At 42.7% G+C, this 18692-nt stretch overlaps 1 protein-coding gene across 4 annotated transcripts in view; it reads left to right on the plus strand.

Moving 5' to 3' along the window:
• Positions 1 to 18692, plus strand: part of Atp8a2 (ATPase phospholipid transporting 8A2) — a 563932-nt gene that overhangs the window by 55887 nt on the left and 489353 nt on the right. The window contains exon 1 of one of the 4 annotated variants that reach the window (XM_052733061.1): positions 4209 to 4342. The exons of 2 other annotated variants lie outside the window; for them this stretch is intronic. Coding sequence is in view for 1 of the 2 variants with exons in the window: in XM_052733057.1 (XP_052589017.1) it covers positions 9033 to 9072 (40 nt within the window). In the remaining variant the exon portion in view is untranslated. Of the gene's footprint in view, positions 1 to 4208; positions 4343 to 9017; positions 9073 to 18692 lie in introns of those variants that run through there. One more of the 4 variants, XM_052733057.1, reaches the window with a different exon arrangement.

Consider the following 18692-nt stretch of genomic DNA (forward strand, 5'->3'; position numbering starts at 1 on the left):
AAACTACTCGAGACTGGCTGGTGTACAAAGCAGGAGGTGAATTTAGTTCAGAGTTTTCAAGGCTGAAAACACAAACAGCATACCTCAAGCTCTAGCTAGAGGCACCTTGGCTCTGCTAGTCACCTCTTGGTGGATGGCATCATCACAGCAGGTATCACTGCTCTCTTTTAAAAGGCTTGTTCTTTACCTGTTGCATTACTTAAACAGACAGACCTTATGAATAGAGAACACACACAGAAAACATTCCTTAAGGATTTGAAAGTATACAGAGGGCTTTCTGAAAACACATCTTATTGATCTCAGTAATGTATTTTGGCCTAAGCATTTGCCTGGTAAACCTGTGGGATGGTTATTTTTAAAAGCATTGATTTAGGGTTGGAAATTTGTTATCTTTGTGCACAGTTGGGTCCATGCACGTGTGTGTGTATGTGTGTGTGTGTGTGTGTGTGTGTGTGTGTGTGTGTGTGTGTGTGTGTGTGTGTATTTGAGGTCAGTCTTTGGTGTCAGTCTTTGCCTTCCACATTGTTTGACACAATCAGCTGTTGTTTGTTGCTGGGCACACCAGGCTACCTGACCCATGATCTTCCCGGGATTCCCCTGTCTCCACCTCCCATCTCTCTGAGGGAGTGCTGGGATTACAGATGTGAGCTACCCGTGCAGCTGTATGTGGGTTCTGGTGATCAGAACTCAGTGATACTTAGACATAGGTGGTTTTTTTTTTTTTTGTATGTTTTAAAGTGTGTTTGTATGATACAGTCCAAGAGTAGAACTGAGTTTTGGGTTTTATTGTATATTTGTTTCTGTTTCTAAAGATCATACCGGTCCATTGTGTGTATGTGTGTGTGTGTGTGGGGGGGGGCAATTGCTGAGAGAGAGAGATCATACTATGAAACTAAGATTAACCTTAAACTCACAATTTTTTTTCTCTTCAGATTCTCAAGTGCTAAGATCACAGGAAAGTGCCTTCTATATTTTTGTGGCAATCTCTGAGGCTACTTATTTCCACTTATTCATTGCAAAATTTATTATTTATTGTCATTCTTAAGTCACCAGTCTAAAGGTATCAAGTATTTTCTCATTTTTCGTGTGTGTGTGTCACTGACCCACTGTTAGGTAGAGTAACACTTAATATGTTCATGGTGGTGTGTTTCGTGGGAGGTCAGTTACTGAGCACAGATCTTTCCTTTCAGTGAGGTAATTTAAGGTCTCCTGGAGGCTCACTTTCAAGCAGGCTTTGGTACCCCAAGGTTCATCCAAAATTACCACATTTCTTTCCTTCAAGCAGGAGAGATGGAGAGAAGCAGAGCTTGATGACCTCAACCCACCTGGCCAGAGGGTCATTTCTGTTACTGTTGCCTTCACGAGAACTTGTCATGTGACTCCCTCTCATGGCCGGGAAACATTTTCAGGTTTCAAATCCGGGCTATGGAAGGGGTAACACACGACTTGGAGTAGGCAGTAGGCTGTCGCTGTAGTGACACAGAGGACTGCAATCTAAAGAAAGCAACTATTGTGCTCATTGTTTAGGAACCCCTAAATGTGAGTCCCCAGGAGGAAAATGGGGTGCCTAGGTGGACAGGTGGAAGGGTGTTGTTCTCCATGTTTCAGCCATTTGTTTTCCTTACATGTTTTCCCTTTCAAATGTGTGGATAATTCAAGAAACGGTAGCTTAAGTCATAGCTGCCAGATCCCTGATCCTTTAGGGATCTTTGTGTGCTTGGAGTACTTTTAGCTCAATGGTAAGGGCCTTGTCTGATTTGCTGAGGGATTTTAGCTTCTCTTGTAGGACAGGAGAGTCAGAGAGTTCCATTCAGAGCCTGAACTTGGGTTATCAGGTAGTCCAGATGGGTCAGTTAGCAGCCACGAGCCAGGCAGAGGATGAAGCCCTGAAGGAGATAGACAGCTGACTGTCCCCTTTGAGAAGGACTGGACTTTGGAAAAGTTTATAGGTGAAACTAAGACCTATCTATCATCCATTTGCCACAGAGGCAGAAGGTCAGGGATACTCTCATGTTCGTGGTTTGAAGGTGGTTGCCTTTTTGCCTAGCTGGGCAAGGAACCCCAGGACTGCACAAGCTAGGCAAGCGCTTTACCACTGACCCACATTCACATTCCAATAATTTCTTTATGATTTGAGAGCTTAGATATGTCAAAAAAGAAAATGATCGCCAATTTTAGTGTGTGTGTGTGTGTGTGTGTGTGTGTGTGTGTGTGTGTGTGTGTGTTGAATATGAACAGGTTCTATTATCATGAACATATCCCTCTTGCAAGGAAAGCTCCTGTATCATTTTATGGGATGCCATCTCATCCCTGGGGAGTGATGGGAGTGGAGGGGAAAAGAGCTACATTAAACTTTCTTGGACCCCAAATACTCTCCCTGGGACCTACACATTCTTCCGTACTGGGGTGCATTGCTCTTCTGTGTTCATCTGCTGGATGCTGTTGAAGATTTATTAGCATTTAACAGTGAAGATATTTGAAACCTTGTAGTTTCAGGGCATAGGAAACCTTTCATTCTACAACTGACTAGGTGTGTGCTATGCAAGAGTCTTTGTAGGAAGATAGTCTTAAAGCGGGACCCGTTGATGCTGGTAGAAATAGGCAAGAAGCTTGCTTGTACATCTTGCCTTCCAAAGCATGCAATTTAGATGCAGAAATAAAGTATTAAAGAGTGACAGGCACACTGTTGACAAAATGAATGGGGATGGATGCTTTGGATTCTCTTGGTTATATATATATATTGGTTCACATTCTATTGCTACAACAAAATACTTGATGCTGTATATAAAGATTTCTTCTGGAATCATCTTTACCCAAAGTATGGTAGAAGTGTCTGGAATGGATGGCACAGGTCCCTCCTTGCTTTTTGTGGGGTAGGACTTTCTGTTCCCTCAGAGCCTTATTTGTACAGATAATGGATCTTGTGGTTTTTATCCCCCACAGAACATGCACTGATGGCATTATATTGATTTGTGTTTCTGTTCCTCTTTAAAAGGTTTGTATCGGGAAAATATAAAGTAGACTATTAATTTTAGGAACGCCTACTGGAACAGTATCTTATTTATTATTCCCCTAATTTTATCTTAAACCATAGGGCAAACTGTTCTCATGAAGAATTCAGCATCATTAGGAAAAAAAGCCCTTGTGTGTGTATACCTGTGCCTTTTATGAGCAAATCTAAGCGGTTGGTAATCTTTTCACTGGGTTGAGACCATGTCACTTGGTCTTGTCACTGGAGATTTCAAATTTGCCTCAAGTGTGAAGTTAAAATAACTTTACTTGGCAGTAAACTTCAGTAACATCTCAGTCCAGATTCGAACCACTTGGTGATGGATAGTGAACAATATTCCAATGTTGCTTGACTGCCTTAACTTCAGTAAAAATGGAGATATTTATTTTGCTTTTCCATATGTCCATGCTGAGAAATCTGGGGCCTTCCAACAGATCAAAGCCCTGTGACTTCAGTGGTCTACAGCTTTGAGACTGTGGTACATTCAGGATATTGGTGTACATAGATCAATATGACTGTCTGAAATAGAGCTTTTCCTGGTATTTCTGGAGACTGTGTTTAGCATTTTTAAAAGATTTTTGGAAGGTAGAAGCTTTACTGTCAAACAGGATAAGTGAACCCTGTACCTCTTATTAAAGACAGCATTTCAAATGGATTTTAAAGAAATACCTTAAAGTGAGTTTCTGCTTTACTCAAAAGCAAAAAATAAGGATGGCAGGTAGGACAGAGAGTGTGCATGCTTTAGAGAGGAAGTGAGCCCTGTGGTTTTGCTTATTTGGTTGCTTGCTTTTTTATATAGGGGTTCATTATGTAGCCCAGGTTGGCCCTGAGCTCATGATAATTCTCCTGTCTCAGGCCTTTCAAGTGCTGGGATTTCAGGTGTGTTCCACAATATCTGGCAGAAATGTGTTTTAAATATGTTGATAATCTGTAATATTTATGCTTCCAGATAGAATTCCTCACCACAGCTCCAGTGTAGACCTAGCATTCCATGTGCTCTGTTTTGGATAAAGCATATCCCCTCAAATTCCTTGTTGGCTCTTGAGTGTAGGCCTTTCCCCACTCACTAGCCCACATCCACTCCTGGGAGGGCTTTCTCTTTCTTAATAAATGGTCTCCATGTCTACTTCAAGGAAACAAAAGACACTCACATGCCAATGGTATGGTTTGCAGATGGTGCTGATGTTGCGAGGTTGTTGGATCATGAGGATGCTGACTAATGGATTCGAGGAGGTGGAGCTTGGTTGGAGGAGGTAGTTCACTGGGAGTATGATTCCAAAGGGAATAACTTGTTCCTGATATCTCCCTCTACTCCCTACACCATTGTTCAAGGTGAGCAGCCTCTTTTGCCCATGCTCCCACCACCATGATACTTTGCCCTGCCTCAGGCAATAGCAAATAGAGCTGAGAGATCACGGATAGGAATCTCTGAGGCCATGAACCACAGTGAATCTTTCCTTTTAAAAATTGCTTCCTTGACATTTTGTCTCAGAGACACAAAGTCAACACAGTGTGATAAAGTGAGTGTGACTGATTAATTCAACATTGAGAAAGCCATTATTGAAAATAAGATTCAACAGAAAATGAAACAAGCTTTCCCATGTTAGTCCTTTTCTATTCATAAAACATGACGTATTTTACATATTTTAGAAGTAGGAATATAGAATCATTGATAATCTTCATAAATGTGCCTAAGGATGCTGTTATTAACATGGTGAGCTTTTCATTTCTTTTTTGCTACATTTGTTTTCTCACTGCTCTAATGTATTAATTTAGATACTTTCTTTGTCATTCTGCGATCCTTAGTTGACCTTTAAACTGTACGATCATGCAATTTGAGGGGCAGATGAGAAAGAACTCTAGGTAGATTGGAGACAGACAACCTAAAAATATCCAGTAAACATCAAAGAAAGGAGTTCCCTCTGAAGACCACCTTGCTTTCAAGAGGGCTTGTAAATGTGTCATCAACCTTCACAGTATTTCTATGGGGGGGGCTGTTTTCTAGAAATAACAAGATCCAGAAGAGATGAATTAGATAATGTGATCTCTGTGTCCCAGCTTTGGACCAAATCTGTTAACAAATTGACCCAGTGCATACTGGTTTTTATTCCTATGTTTTAAATTATTTTATCGTATTATTTAACCGTAGCCTTTTTTTAATACAGAGTTTTACTATATGAGTTAGGCTGCCTTTGAACTTAAGACTTCCTCCTCAGTCTTCCCAGTGCTGAGAGCATAGGTGTCTGCCACCACAGCCACCCTGTTGTAGTCCTAAAGAATTATTTATCCCACATGTCAACATGGCACAATAAGTTGTAACCGGAAATAAGTAGAAAATAGAGGATAAGAGAGAACAGGAGCAGGGGAAAGGGAGACCAAGTTAGAGGTCAAAGAGCTAGATGCGTTTGGCTGGCAGCCTTCTAGCAGTTAAAACCTGGAGGGATGATCCATCAGGAGAATCCACGTCCATTAGAGAGAATAGTTGTACTCAAAGAGTCAAGTCTGTGCTGAATCCAGAACTGAGTATCTGCCTTGGGAAAGCAAAAAGATGCTGTGAGAGGAGCCACAGCCCATCACATTTCCTAGAAAAATGGTAGGGAGTGGGCAGTCCGTTTCTAACACTTCAGCCTGCGCAGAGCAATCCCAGAACAACCCGCAGACCGTGCTACACTGGGACTGCTGGAACGGCTATGGCCTTTTGCCACTGCCAGAGCTGATCACAGAAAGGCACGGGGAGTCCTCCCACGGGGCAGGAGAAGCTTCGGTTTGGGAAGAATTGCTGTGAAACAGCATCTTCAACAGGACTGTGGCACTTGTGGACTCACAGTGACTGTGGCTGCCTGCACAAGACCTGCACAAGATCAAGCCAGTGGGCAGTCCATCTTAGGTGGAGGAGGAGCTCCTGAAGCCCCACCCCTAGTCGAGGAGCGGTGGCACTTGAAAACTACTGGGGTAGAGAGAGTTCCCCTTCAGGAAGTTACTCCTGGTAGATGGCCCTACACCATCAGCATATAGATGGACAGTACCAATCTGGACTCATTGAACTATGAAAGAGGACATGAAGTTAGGAGGGGGATGTGGTGGAAGGTGGGAGAAGTTGGAGGGGGGTTGGGGGTTGATATTGATCTGAATACGTTGTATACAAGCATGATGTAAATCCTTAGTGTCCTTAAAAGAGATGCAAAGCCTGCCGACTCAGCTTTGCTCACTGTCCTGCTGCTGGTCTCTTGCCATGTCGGCGGGCCTTTCCCAGGCCTTGTGTATAAGGAAGAGCTTGCTACATCATCACACTCAGGGGACGTTTACCATCACTTTTGTGCACCTTGCTCTTGGCAGGCTTTGAAAATGGTGCTCACTTGGCTCTCACTTTTTCACATTTGTTTCCCGGTTTTCACTAGACACACTTCCCATATTTTGTCTTTTTAAATATATTGAGTTTGAGGACTTAGGTATGTTTTCTGTGTGAGTAAATGTCACTGAAAGGCTCTTAGGCTGAGGCATCTTAGTCATCTGCAGAGCTTGTTAAAATCCAAGGGCCGAACCAGGTAGGTGGTATATGCCTGTATTTTCAGCATTCAGGAGGCACAGAGTCAGGACTGGAAGTTCAAGACCATCCTTAGCTACATAGTAAGTTTGAGGCCAGCCTGTGCTACATGAGACTGTCTTGAAAAAAAAAATCCAAGGGCCACTTTATGAGAAATGAATGAAGGAGGAGGTCAGTGGGGGTCACATGCCGGCCTCTTCTCTACCCTCCTCTTCTCCCCCTTTGTCCTCTCCCCCTTGGTCTCTTCTTCCTCCCTATACTTTCCTTTTCTCCTCCTCCCTTTCTTCCCCTTCTCCCACTACCTCCCCCCCACTACCTTCCCCTTCCTTCTGTTTCCTGAGATGGTCATACTATGTAGTTCAGACTTGTCCTCGAACTCATAATAACCCCGAGTCAGCCGAGATCACAGGGGTACACACCATTTTTAGCCATTGCTACCACTGCCTTCTCCTCCTCCTTCTCTTAGGTTTATTTATTTTGTGCTACGGGTGTTATACTGTTTGGTTTTGTCAAGTTGATGCAAACCTAGACCTATCTGGGAAGAGGGAATCTAAACTGAGAAAACACCTTCTTAAGATTGACCTGTAGACAAGTTCGTAGGATATTGTTTTGATTAACGATTGATATGAGAGGGCCCAGCCACTGTGGGTGGTGCCACCCCAGGTGGTCCTGGATGGTATAAAAAAGCAAACTGAGCAAGCCATGAGGAGCAAGCTAGTAAGCAGCACTCCTCCGTAGTCTTTGCATCAGTTCCTACCTTGAGTTCCTGACTTCCTTGGATGATGGAGTTGTAAGCTGAAATAAATCCTTTCTTCCCCACATTACTTTTGGTCATGGTGTCTTAGTTCAGCAATAGAAACCCTATTTAAGACAGCTATTTTATCGTCATGTCTGTCTGCACCATGTGCATGCCCACAGAAGCTAGAAGGGCATTAGATTCCTTTAAACTGGAGTGCCAAATGGCTGTTAGCTACCTTGTGAGTGTTTTAACTCAAACTTGGGTTCCCCAGAAGAGCAACGAGTTCTTTATCCCACAGAGCCATCTGTCTCTCCAGCCCATGCCTCCCCTTAACTGGCCAGGCGTTGTTCTGTATAGAGCATAATTCTGCATGAAGAGGGGTGTCAGTGGTGGTCCCCTGTGCTGGATAATCATGATCATCAACCTGATTGGATTGAGAAGCACCTAGGAAATTAGTAGAGCTCACCTCTGGATATATCTGTGAGGGCATCTTCAGAGAGGCAAAGGGGAAAACCCATCCTGAATATGGTTGGTAACATCCCATAGGCTAGGGTCCACATGAAATAAAGGTTAAAGGAGATGCTCATGAATCCAGGTATGGACTCTGCTTTCTGTCACCATATAGCAGAAAGCATCTTCTGCCATCGTGAACTTTGGTCTCACCCAAGGCCTAAAGCGTCAGGACGAAGGGACCAGGCACTGAAGCCTTTGAAACTGGGAGCCGAAACATGTCCTCCTCTTTGAGTTGTTCCTTTCAGGTATTTGTAACAGTGATGCGAAACTGAGTCTAAGCCACTAAGGAGGCTTCCAGTTCATTTAGGAATGCTGTGTGTCAGGATGTGTCAGGGTGTTTCTTCTTTGCTAATCTGCTAGTTGAAAGGTTTTGGTTTTGTGATTTACGTTAGATTAGTGGTCATTAGAGACTAGGAAGAGTAGAAGGAAAGGCAATCACCAGTGTAAGGTTTTGAAACAATATCATGACTCTGGAAAATAACACATCAGGTGTCAAAAACCCATATTTCTTTTCAAAGAAGTCATGCAAATATTAACTGTAGTTTGTCCTTTATTAAAAAGTTGAGGGACTCATGAGATGGCTAGGTTTGGTTCCCAGCATCCACCTGGCAGCTCACAACTGTCTTATCACTCCAGTTCCAGAGGGTCCAACACTCTCTTCTGACCTCAGTGGGCACTGCACACACATGGTGCACAGACATACACTCAGGCGACACACACACACACACACACACACACACACACACACACACACGCACACACAAATGATTTTTCAAAGTTGACAGGATGGATAAGCTCTAGTGTAGAGCACTGTTGCGGGGATACTATTTCACAATTATCGTACATTGTGTAATATCTCGAAGAGGGGAATTGAGAGCATCCCCACAGGAGAAATGCTGTCTGAAGAGCAGAGGATGCTAGTTACCCTGATTTGGTCATTGCACATTGGATTTGTGTGTCGCATTATCACTCTGCATTCCGGGAAAATGGACAATTACTGCATTAATTACAACTACGACTTAAGAGCTGCTCCCTTTGATCCGCTGTGACTCTCTCCCCTCCATTCTGTTTCTTGCCCTGAAGAGCAGGGGCATTAGAAGAGAGCAGTTGCAGGCATAATATAATCCTCCTAGATTATGCCAGGCTCTTAAGCTCTCTAAACACTCAGCATCTGAGTGCGCCCCTGCTGCCTTTGTTTTCAGGCCGTGGTGTGAAGGACTAGTGCCATGCCTCTCATCTGCGGCTGGAGAAGATGCTGCTCCATAGGTAATGGATGCCGTCGCCACAGCCTTTTTAAAACACACACACCTCACCTCTCCCAGGCATGGGGGAGAGAGGACAATAGCAGAAGTAGCAGGGCTTTGAGCAGATGACTGTAGTGAAGAGGTTTTCAATGTCACACCCTTTCAATATGGATTGTAGGCCGGAAGTTTAAGACAAAGCAAAACAGCATCTTTGTTTATGGAAGGAACTCTTTCTGTTTATAATTGTTAGCTGTGTGCATTTTACGTATGTTGAAACCCTTGAAATAGTGTTTAAAGGTCGTGTAGATGTTTTAAAATTTCAATGCATCATTGTGTGGCTAGTAAGAAACCCATAAGTTCTGCTTGGAAAGGGTCTTGGATTTTCCTGTGGTCTTGAAGTAGTTTGTTTGCTTGAATGGTCACCAGAGGACAGCTGTAAGGTCAGAACTGTAGCTTCGGATTGTAAATCATGATATTTATCTTGTTTTCACCTGGCTTTTTCCTGGGTCTCAGCGGCAGAGCAGTCGTTGGCTGAGGGTGAAGTACTGGGTTCATTCCTCAGCTCTGGCAGAAGAAAAATGATTTTTTTTTCTTCTCACCTAAACTTGTTTTGAGACTGTTTCTTTTGGTTTCATATCCTGCTGAAGTATCATTAGGCCTTCCATTTGTTCGTGTGACTTAGGAACCGTGGTGTGCCAAAGGCTGGAACAGAAACACCCTGAGAACGTAAATTGCATTCTCGGCTTCTGAGCATCCTTTAAGTAGCAACAAGGATACCAGATGAAAACTGTAATCAAGGGACAGACCTAACCCACTGCTTGCCAGGATGAATTGCAGTTTGCACCTGAATGTGTTAGTCCTTATTATACAAGAGCAACACTCTCAGGAACCTGGGCACAGAGAAATGGCAATGAATATGCTGCATCTACATGACAAGACAATGTCCTGAGGAAGCCACTCAGTGCTCAGGGAGCACCAGGAGCTCCCCTGCTTTTCTGTCCTCTTGGGCCCCATCAACTCATTTCCCGGGCCACTTTACCTTGGGACTCAGGTGTCTGCAATCAAGACACAAATCGTGATCCCCTTAGACATATTTATCAGCATTATTGGATAGACAAGAAAATTGCCTGGTAAACAGTATCCCACACTATAATGTCCTACTTTATATCCGTACACCTTTTTCAGCTGTTAAAGAGTCTGGTTTCTTCCTTTAATTTTTAATTATGTAAAATACTCATAAAATGCACCACCATTACCATGTGGGTGCTGGAACCAAACCCAGTCAGTGCTCTAGTGGCCAACTGAGCTAAACGCTGAGTTGTCCCTCCAGCCCACCACTACTCTGTTGATATGTACAGTTAAGAGCATTTAGTATATCCAATAATTGTGTAAGTATCACATACAATGTTTTTCTTTGATTAGCTTATATCCCCAAGCACAATGCCCTCAAGTTTCATTCGTGATGTAGCATATGCTAAGATTTCCTTCTCTTGAGTGGCCAAGTGATCATCCACTGCACATATGTACCACGTTTGGGTTATCTACTGGTCCATCCATGGCCACTAGATTGTTTCTGTGTTTTAGCTATTGTGAATACTGGTGTTGTGAACATGGGCATGGAAATAGCTCACCATGACCATGCTTTCAGTAGTTTGGGGGCATGTCCTAAATGTGGAGCTGTTAGAACATACGACAGTCCTACTGTTAATTTTTGAAGAACTGCCATAAAATTTCCCTTAATGGTGATACATTTTATATTTCTACCAACAATTCAGTTTCTATGTTTTTTCCTCCTAATGTGTGAGATGGAACCTCACCTTAATTTTGATTTGTGTTTTGCTGGTGAATAATGATGTTGAATGTTTCTTTATGCTGGTTATCTTCTTTGGAGAAAAGTTTTCTTATGCCCTTTGTCCATGTTTGATTCAGGTTGGTTTTTGTTACTGTTGAGCTCATGAATTCTCTCTATATTTTGGATATTCATTTTTATCAGATATTTGATTTGCTGTAAATGTTTTTTCTGTTCCCTAGGTTGCCTTTTTACTGTTGATAGTTATTTTATACACAAATCCTTTTTAATTTTAACCAAGCCCAAGCTGTCTGATTTTTCTTTTATTAACTATGCTTTTGTTGCTATCCAAAAGATCCTGGCCAAATATAATACATTAAGTTCATTTTAGCAATTTAATCTCATCCCTATAATTATGAGGCAGATTGATATTTCCTTGCTGTAACATTATATATAACATCATATATAGCAAGCAAATAAAAACAGAAATTTCTGCTCTAACAATTGTGACTAATGTTAACTTCAGATGTAAATTTACACTTATTTTAACATGAAAAGTGTTTTAGGAAATGAAACCATTTCATCGACATATTGAAGGACAAATAGATGCTCCCTTCTTCCCTGATGGCTTTGCAGTAACAGAAACTCCTCTCTATGAGGCAGTCACGTTAACTAAGCCACGGAGCCGGCTACTCCATCCACGATAGCAACATGAAGTCAGAGGAGGTACGTGGCAGGCAGAGGTGAAAGAGACAGCTACTGTTCTGAGCATGCATGTGACGTGTCACCCCTCACAACAGGAAAATAACATTGATGTCCCCCAAGCCAGACATGGCTGAGGAGATTCATTGCAATCACATGAGGACTCTAGACACCATTTTAATCAGAAGAAACACATTTTTATCCAATGTGAAAGAGGTCAGGCACATTCTGTGTGGGAAGGACTCACAATCCCCCTGCCTCAGACTCCCAAGGGCTAGGATTGCAGGTGTATACCACAGGGCCGGATGGAGTTCTTAAAGCAGGGCCTTGCAGGGAAGCTGCCATGAAATCTTGCCCGTTCTGGAACCCAGGTTTCTTCTTTTAGCATGTCGTCCAGTGAATAATCTGTTCTGAGGAGATCTTGAAGGATCGAATGTGAGGAACCCTCTCTTTTTCTAGGCAATATTTATTTCATTTTCATTTGTTAGTCTCAGGTGTCTAAGAAGACCCAGTTCTCGGTGACTAGTGGCCCTTACTTTTCTTCCTTTTGCTGTCTGTAGTTCTTCTTGCTCGGTGTTCAGGCGCACATTTGCAGTTTCCATCTGTCTGTCCTGCTTTTCTCTTTTCTGCTCACTGACTTCCTCACTCATCTTTATTTCTCTCCTTTGCTCTAGGTTTGTTTTCTCTCTCTAGCTTCTGAACATAAAAGCTCCCATCCCTTTGATACTTTTCTCGTGGCGGTGACCAGATGCCTGACAGAAGAGCCTCGTGAGCAGAGGTTTGCTTTGGCTTGTCATTTTAGTGGGTTGAATCCACCATGAAGGAGAAGATGGGAAGGCGGGAGCCGCTGTGTAAATGGGAGTGTGAGATGGCCGGTCACACTGCAGTGGCCCACAGGTAGAGACTGGCACGGGAAGTGGCCCCAGAGTATACCTTCAAAGACCTGCCACCAGCTTCACTGCCCATCCCAGTGGATCCATGACCTCCCCAAACACTGCCACCAGCTGCAGACCATGTTTTCAAACATAGGAACCTGTCTAGACCCATTTCAGATCCAAACCACGATGGCCATTTAACTTAGATGTTCCTTCTTTTGTAAACATTTAAAGCTATAAACACACTCTCTCATGAGACCTGACCTCTAATTTGTGAGCTTTCCTTGGCTTGGCCAGGTTCACACACACTTCCCACGTGGTTAGACAGTGGGTTCCATATTGACTGGCCCAGATCTGCCTTTAACGTCCACGCAAATGCCCAAACACACATGTTCCCTTGAAGGCAACCACAAACTAAAGATGTCCAAAGAAGAGACCTCTTTGCAGCATCCCCCTTCCCCACACTACCCTGCCGTTGTTCTGTGGTCAGGGATGCTGCTGTCTATTCCTTGTGCTCCAAACCATATTGGTTTTTCTCATCTCTGGTTTCCTCTCTCTGGGGATGGCTCTGTCCGCCATCTCTCTCACGTGTCTCCTTCCCACAGTGTTTTACCCTGATCATGACCATCCGGAAACCTCCCAGCTTTCTGCCTCTCCCTGTGTGATGCTGCCACACCCTTTCTCGCCTCCCAGATTTGTCAGTGCCCCTCTCCCAGAAGGTTCGAGTGTTTTAGGCCTGGACTCTCATTCTGGGCCTGGACTCTGCCCTTGAAGCTCATTCTTCCTTCAGCACACATGCACACCTTGTTTCTTTTCATCCTCCAGGATGTGACACTGGACTTCTACTTTGTCTTGGCAGACTTCACATACGTTGTTTCTTTTATCCAGAATACTGTTTTGTGGCCCTGAGAGTTGTTTTATTATTATTATTATTATTGTTGTTCTTAAAATAGGGGTCTAGTCGTTCCTCCTCCCCCATGGGCATGACCTTGCTTGGGCTCGCTACCACTTATCAGGCCACCCTGTGTGTTTGTGTGAGACTGGGCACACAAGCTCCTGATGGCATTTGGCACTCTGTGTCCTTGTCTTCTTAACCTGCAAGAAGGTCAGCGCCTGTCCCCGGCATCTCTGTCCTAAGTGCATATACTATTCCTAGCTCAAAGTGGACCTGGTTTTATTGACTGAGTTGAGGTATGCTGACTTTAGTCAACTATTGATTTTTTTTTTTAATTTTAGCTAAAATCTCCATCCTCATGCACTGGCATAAACCCCTCGTGTACTTACTGAACAGACTATAGAAGGAGAAGACAACTTAAAATTAAAGAGGCTACTGAGAAAGGTGGAAGGAAGACTCCTTAGTCTCAAACAATAAATGGGATCCCTGTAGAGAATGGCTGGGCATCAGGAGGAGCAGTGGGGTCAAGGGAGCAGGAGCCTACAGTGCTTGTGGAAGCCCAAGAAACCCTATGGTCCAAGAGTGTGGGATGCTGGAGGCAAGATCCCCACGGCCACTTGGTAGGGTATGAAGTGGGCAGTGTAAAGAGCAGGGTTAAGCCATTCGACAGAACCATGGCTCCTTTATTCAGTGGGCACTGAAGCAGCTGGTGAGGTGGTGAGATGGTAGGGTATAGAATGAAGATAATAGGTGTCTGTGGGATTGAATGTCCGTCTGTCTTTCTCTCTCCTTCCCTCCCCACCCCTACTCCCTCTGATTCTCTGGAGCACCTTGACTTTCAAGACTTCCAGGTGGTGATGCTTGTGGCCCTACGCTTGGGCTGCCCTCCATCCTTGCTGCCATGGTCACTGGATGCCCCTTCTTTTTTTTTTTTTTTTTTTGGTTTTTCGAGACAGGGTTTCTCTGTGTAGCTTTTCGCCTTTCCTGGAACTCACTTGGTAGTCCAGGCTGGCCTCGAACTCACAGAGATCCGCCTGGCTCTGCCTCCCGAGTGCTGGGATTAAAGGCGTGCGCCACCACCGCCCGGCTGCCCCTTCTTGTCTATGCGCCCAGGCCATCACCATCTTCTCCTGACCATGACTCACTCACAGGAAAGCCAGCTGGGCTCCTTGAGAATGCACTGTGCATAACTCTTAGGACATTTATGGCTCTGCAGAGAACGTGTGTTGATGTGTATCACTCACCTTTCACCTCAACTACTCCAAGAAAAAGGGGGACAGAATGTGTTTTACATATAGTTCTGTGTGAACTTCTCAAATCGCTGCCTTGTCCTGCCTTACCCTCAACCAGAGAGTTGCAGCAGTCAGTACAATTTACTCGTGCTGAGCAAGTGAATCTGTCACTTGGGTAACTGGTCAGGATGAAATGGTGCTTCTTAGGACCCGAGAGCTCAGTGTCTCACTGGGGATGGTCTTATTTGGCTTTATTTTGCAGGAACACAATCATGCTAGCCTCATGTCATCTTCCAAGGAGACTGCAGTATTGAATCATTGGGTAATTTTATGAGGTTTCTCACTGAGTGAAATATTTATTATGGGGAGGACACTATAAATTCAAAATTTATCTAAAACAAATCTGTCTGACTATCGCTGTACATATTTTTAGGCTAAACAGAAAAGAATAAGGAAATTCTTTTGATGCCATGTGGGGGGAAGTTTTAGGGGTGCATACTACTTTTATTTTCTCAACCTAATTCTACAGAACAGTGGGGCAGCTAGAAAGTTCCTAAGTAATTATTTACATGTCAAAGGTTAATTTCAAATTGCTTTACAAATTAAATGAGTCAAGTAAAATTTTAACTTTTTTCTAATTCATATTTTTCCTCCTTGTTAAAATACCATGAACTTAGGTATTTTATTTGACAAATAACACTTGTAGTATAACTCAGTTTGTTATATCATTCCACCTTGGCTGCTAATTAAGAGGTGTTTCAATGGGAGATTTTAGGGAGCTCCACCTCTCTCTTTGTAAAGATGCCACATGGGAATTGTATGCATTTATGGTGCAGTATGACATTTCAAATCATATATACAATGTGCAATGACCGGGTCAGGGTTGTGGAGATATATATACACATACACACACATATATATTCAGGGAAACATAAGGCTTTATTTATTTATTTATTTTTAGGTTGGCTAAAATTTGGCTGTACTGGGCTAGGAAATCTCCAACTTGTTTTTTTTTTTTTCAGTTTTATTCATTTGTAACATTTGTAACATTTAAATGGGCCTCATGTAGATGAACATAATTACAGTGTTCCCCCAGAATAATAAAATAATTTCTTATGCTTTTCAATTATCAACAGTTGTAAGAAAATCCCTTATAACTTCTGTAAATTAAATCTGTAGACAGAATGAGAATCTTTTCAGAGTCAGTTTTGACTTCAAAAGTCTGTATTTGACCATTTTCGATTTCACTGGTTTCTTTTCTCTATATCCTCCTTTTTACCCTACTTGGTGTGTATGTTTTTAATTGTGTGTGTGTGTGTGTGTGTGTGTGTGTGTGTGTGTGTGTGTGTGTGTGTGTGGTATGCATATGCATATCTACTTTTCCAATATAGATATTTAAGCTATAAATGCCTGTATTTAAGCACATAATTTTTGACTTACATTTATGCTCAATCCATAATTATTCCCTAATTTCCCCCTGAATGTTACTTGATTTTCAAATATCTGTGGGTTTTTCAAAGAGCCTTTGATCACTTTCTAGCTGGAGTGGAGGATGCTTTATAGCCTCCAGTGTTTTCAGTGCAGGGGCAGAGGTAGGCGATGGCCTTGGTGGAGGTCTGCCTTGCCAGGCAGTGTGCTCCTCATTTGTTGGATGGAGTGCTCCACAGGTGGCCTTGGTGTACTGTTGCTGTGGGGTGGTGTTTGTGCTCAGCCTTCTGTCTTTGTTGTGTCAATGACTGTGGAAGAAGTGCAGCAGCTGGGTGGTGTGTAGCTGTGTCTCCATCTTTTTCCACACAGAGAGACTTGTTAATAGAAGTCAAAATATGTGTTTCTATTGCTGTGATCAACGACATGATCAAAAGCAACTTGGGGAGGAAAGGGTTTATTTGGCTCACAGTCCATTGGAGGAGGACAGCAAGAACTCAAGGCAGGAAGGTGGAGGCAGACACTGAAGGAGGAATGTTGCTTATGAGCTCGCTTAGTTCGTTTTCTGCATCTGCCAGGGGTGGCACTGTCCACAGTGGGCTGGGCCCTCCTACATCAATCATTAATCAAGAAACTATCTCACAGGCTAGCCCACAGGCCAATCTTATAGAGGTATTTTCTCAATTGTGGTTCCCTCTTTTCAGATAACTCCAGTGTGTGTTAAGTTGACAAAACAAAGCAAACAAAAGACAGCTAAGACAGGCTTGTTCCTTCCTCTTGGGAAACTGACCTATTTATCTATCGGTCATCATGAACTGGGCCTTTAACTCTGGTAATCTGTCTTATTCTAAAACCTACCATTTATGATGTGGTAGTCCAGCTCTTTTTGATGCTTCGTGTAGTATAGTCATTCATTTTTCCTTTAACTGATCTGGGCCTTATATTTAAGGTGGATTGCTCAAAAATAGAGCCATAGTTGGACCTTCCCTGTTTAGTCCAGTGACTTTCAGTTGGCATATTTGGACCATTTATATTTAATGTAGTTCTAAGGGTGCCTGGATTGAAATTACCACTTGGCTGCTTGTTTTTCTATGTGTCTAACCCCTTCTTTGTCCCTTTCTCTCCTTTCCTTGCCTGAGTATTGATAGAATATTTTAATATGAAGGAGAGTGGAGACAGGGGGTACATGGGAGGGTTTGGAGGGAAGAAAGGGAAGGAAGAAATGTTGTAATCAAAATACAATCTCAAAAAAACAAAAGAGAACATTTTAGGTGTCTTAGTTGATCTTCAACCTGTATTTACTAACTGTAGCACCGTGGTTTTTGTTGTTTATTTTTACCATTGTTTCAGGATTTCCTATATGTATCTTTTTCACTTGTCTCTTTTTTACTCCATATAGCAATATGTCCATTTTGTAATATTTATATTATAACGAACGATATTTATGTGATTCATGTATACCTAATGTAAGAATCTTATGACAGTATTCTTTTACATATTTCACTTCACTTTTATTTATTATTATTTATTACTTATTATTATTTATTCTTTGCACAACACATTTCACTTTTAGATATTTTAAAGTCCCACAATATACTATTGAGTTTCCCTTTATTTTAAATGACGTTTTAAAAAAAATTAAAGGAAATGCCTCATTTACCTATGTGTGTCTTATTTTAAGTATTAAAACAAGATGAACAGTCCCAGAAACTGAACCAAATGCCCTGGGCCTGCTGGCCAGGTCCTCTGCCATTGAGCCACCCTATGTATCCTTCGGGTGTGTGTGATCTGAGTTTTTTGTTTTTTCGAGACAGGGTTTCTCTGTGTAGCTTTGTGCCTTTCCTGGATCTCGCTCTGTAGCCCAGGCTGGCCTCGAACTCACAAAGATCCACCTGGCTCTGCCTCCCGAGTGCTGGGATTAAAGGCGTGCGCCACCACCCGCCCGGCGTGATCTGAGTTTTTGATCTGTGTATTGATTTCTTTCATGGTTCATAAACACTGTTAGCATTTGTGTGTGTGTGTGTGTGTGTGTGTGTGTGTGTGTGTGTGTGTGTGTGTGTGAAAAATCTTTATTTCGCCTCCAGTTTTGAAAGCTGGGTGAAGTAGAATTAGGAGCTGGCTCTTTCTAACAGTCCTGAAAGCTGCTGTGCCAGTGTCTTGCTTGCCTTGTGGTCGGTCTGCCATTTCTTCTCCCTAGGAAGGTCTTGCTAACTGTGAGCACCACACTGTGTAGTACATGAGGTCACCACATTATGTTCTCCCTGTCTGCCTGGAAAGTCTGGTGTGCTTCCTGTCTTTGTTCCTGAACATGTCATGTCCTCTCTAGTTATTGATAAATTATTTTCTTTACTACTGGTTTTGTTCAGTGGGCTATAACGTACCTTGGTGTGTGTGTGTGTGTGTTTGTATGTTAAAAATATTTTTCTTACTTGGTGTTCGTTGTTTCTGGGCATTTGAGTTTATAGTTTGCATCAAATCTGAAAATAATTTACCATATTATTTATTCAAATGTTTATATACTTCCCTTTGAACCTCCTAGTTTTCCTTGGACTCTAAACATATGTATACTGGACTCCACTGAGATTGTCTCTTATGCCACATCACTCCACCTCTCGATCCCTTGGGAGCCTTTTTTGTCCCCGGGTTTTCTGACAGTCACGGTTACCTGTTCATTTGGGATTTCTTCTTCGGTCAGCTTGTTTCACTGATTCTGTACTTTGTGAA

Source organism: Peromyscus californicus, unplaced genomic scaffold, assembly GCF_007827085.1.
Source record: "Peromyscus californicus insignis strain IS unplaced genomic scaffold, ASM782708v3 Scaffold_12__1_contigs__length_115047231, whole genome shotgun sequence".
Taxonomy (NCBI): Eukaryota; Metazoa; Chordata; class Mammalia; order Rodentia; family Cricetidae; genus Peromyscus; species Peromyscus californicus.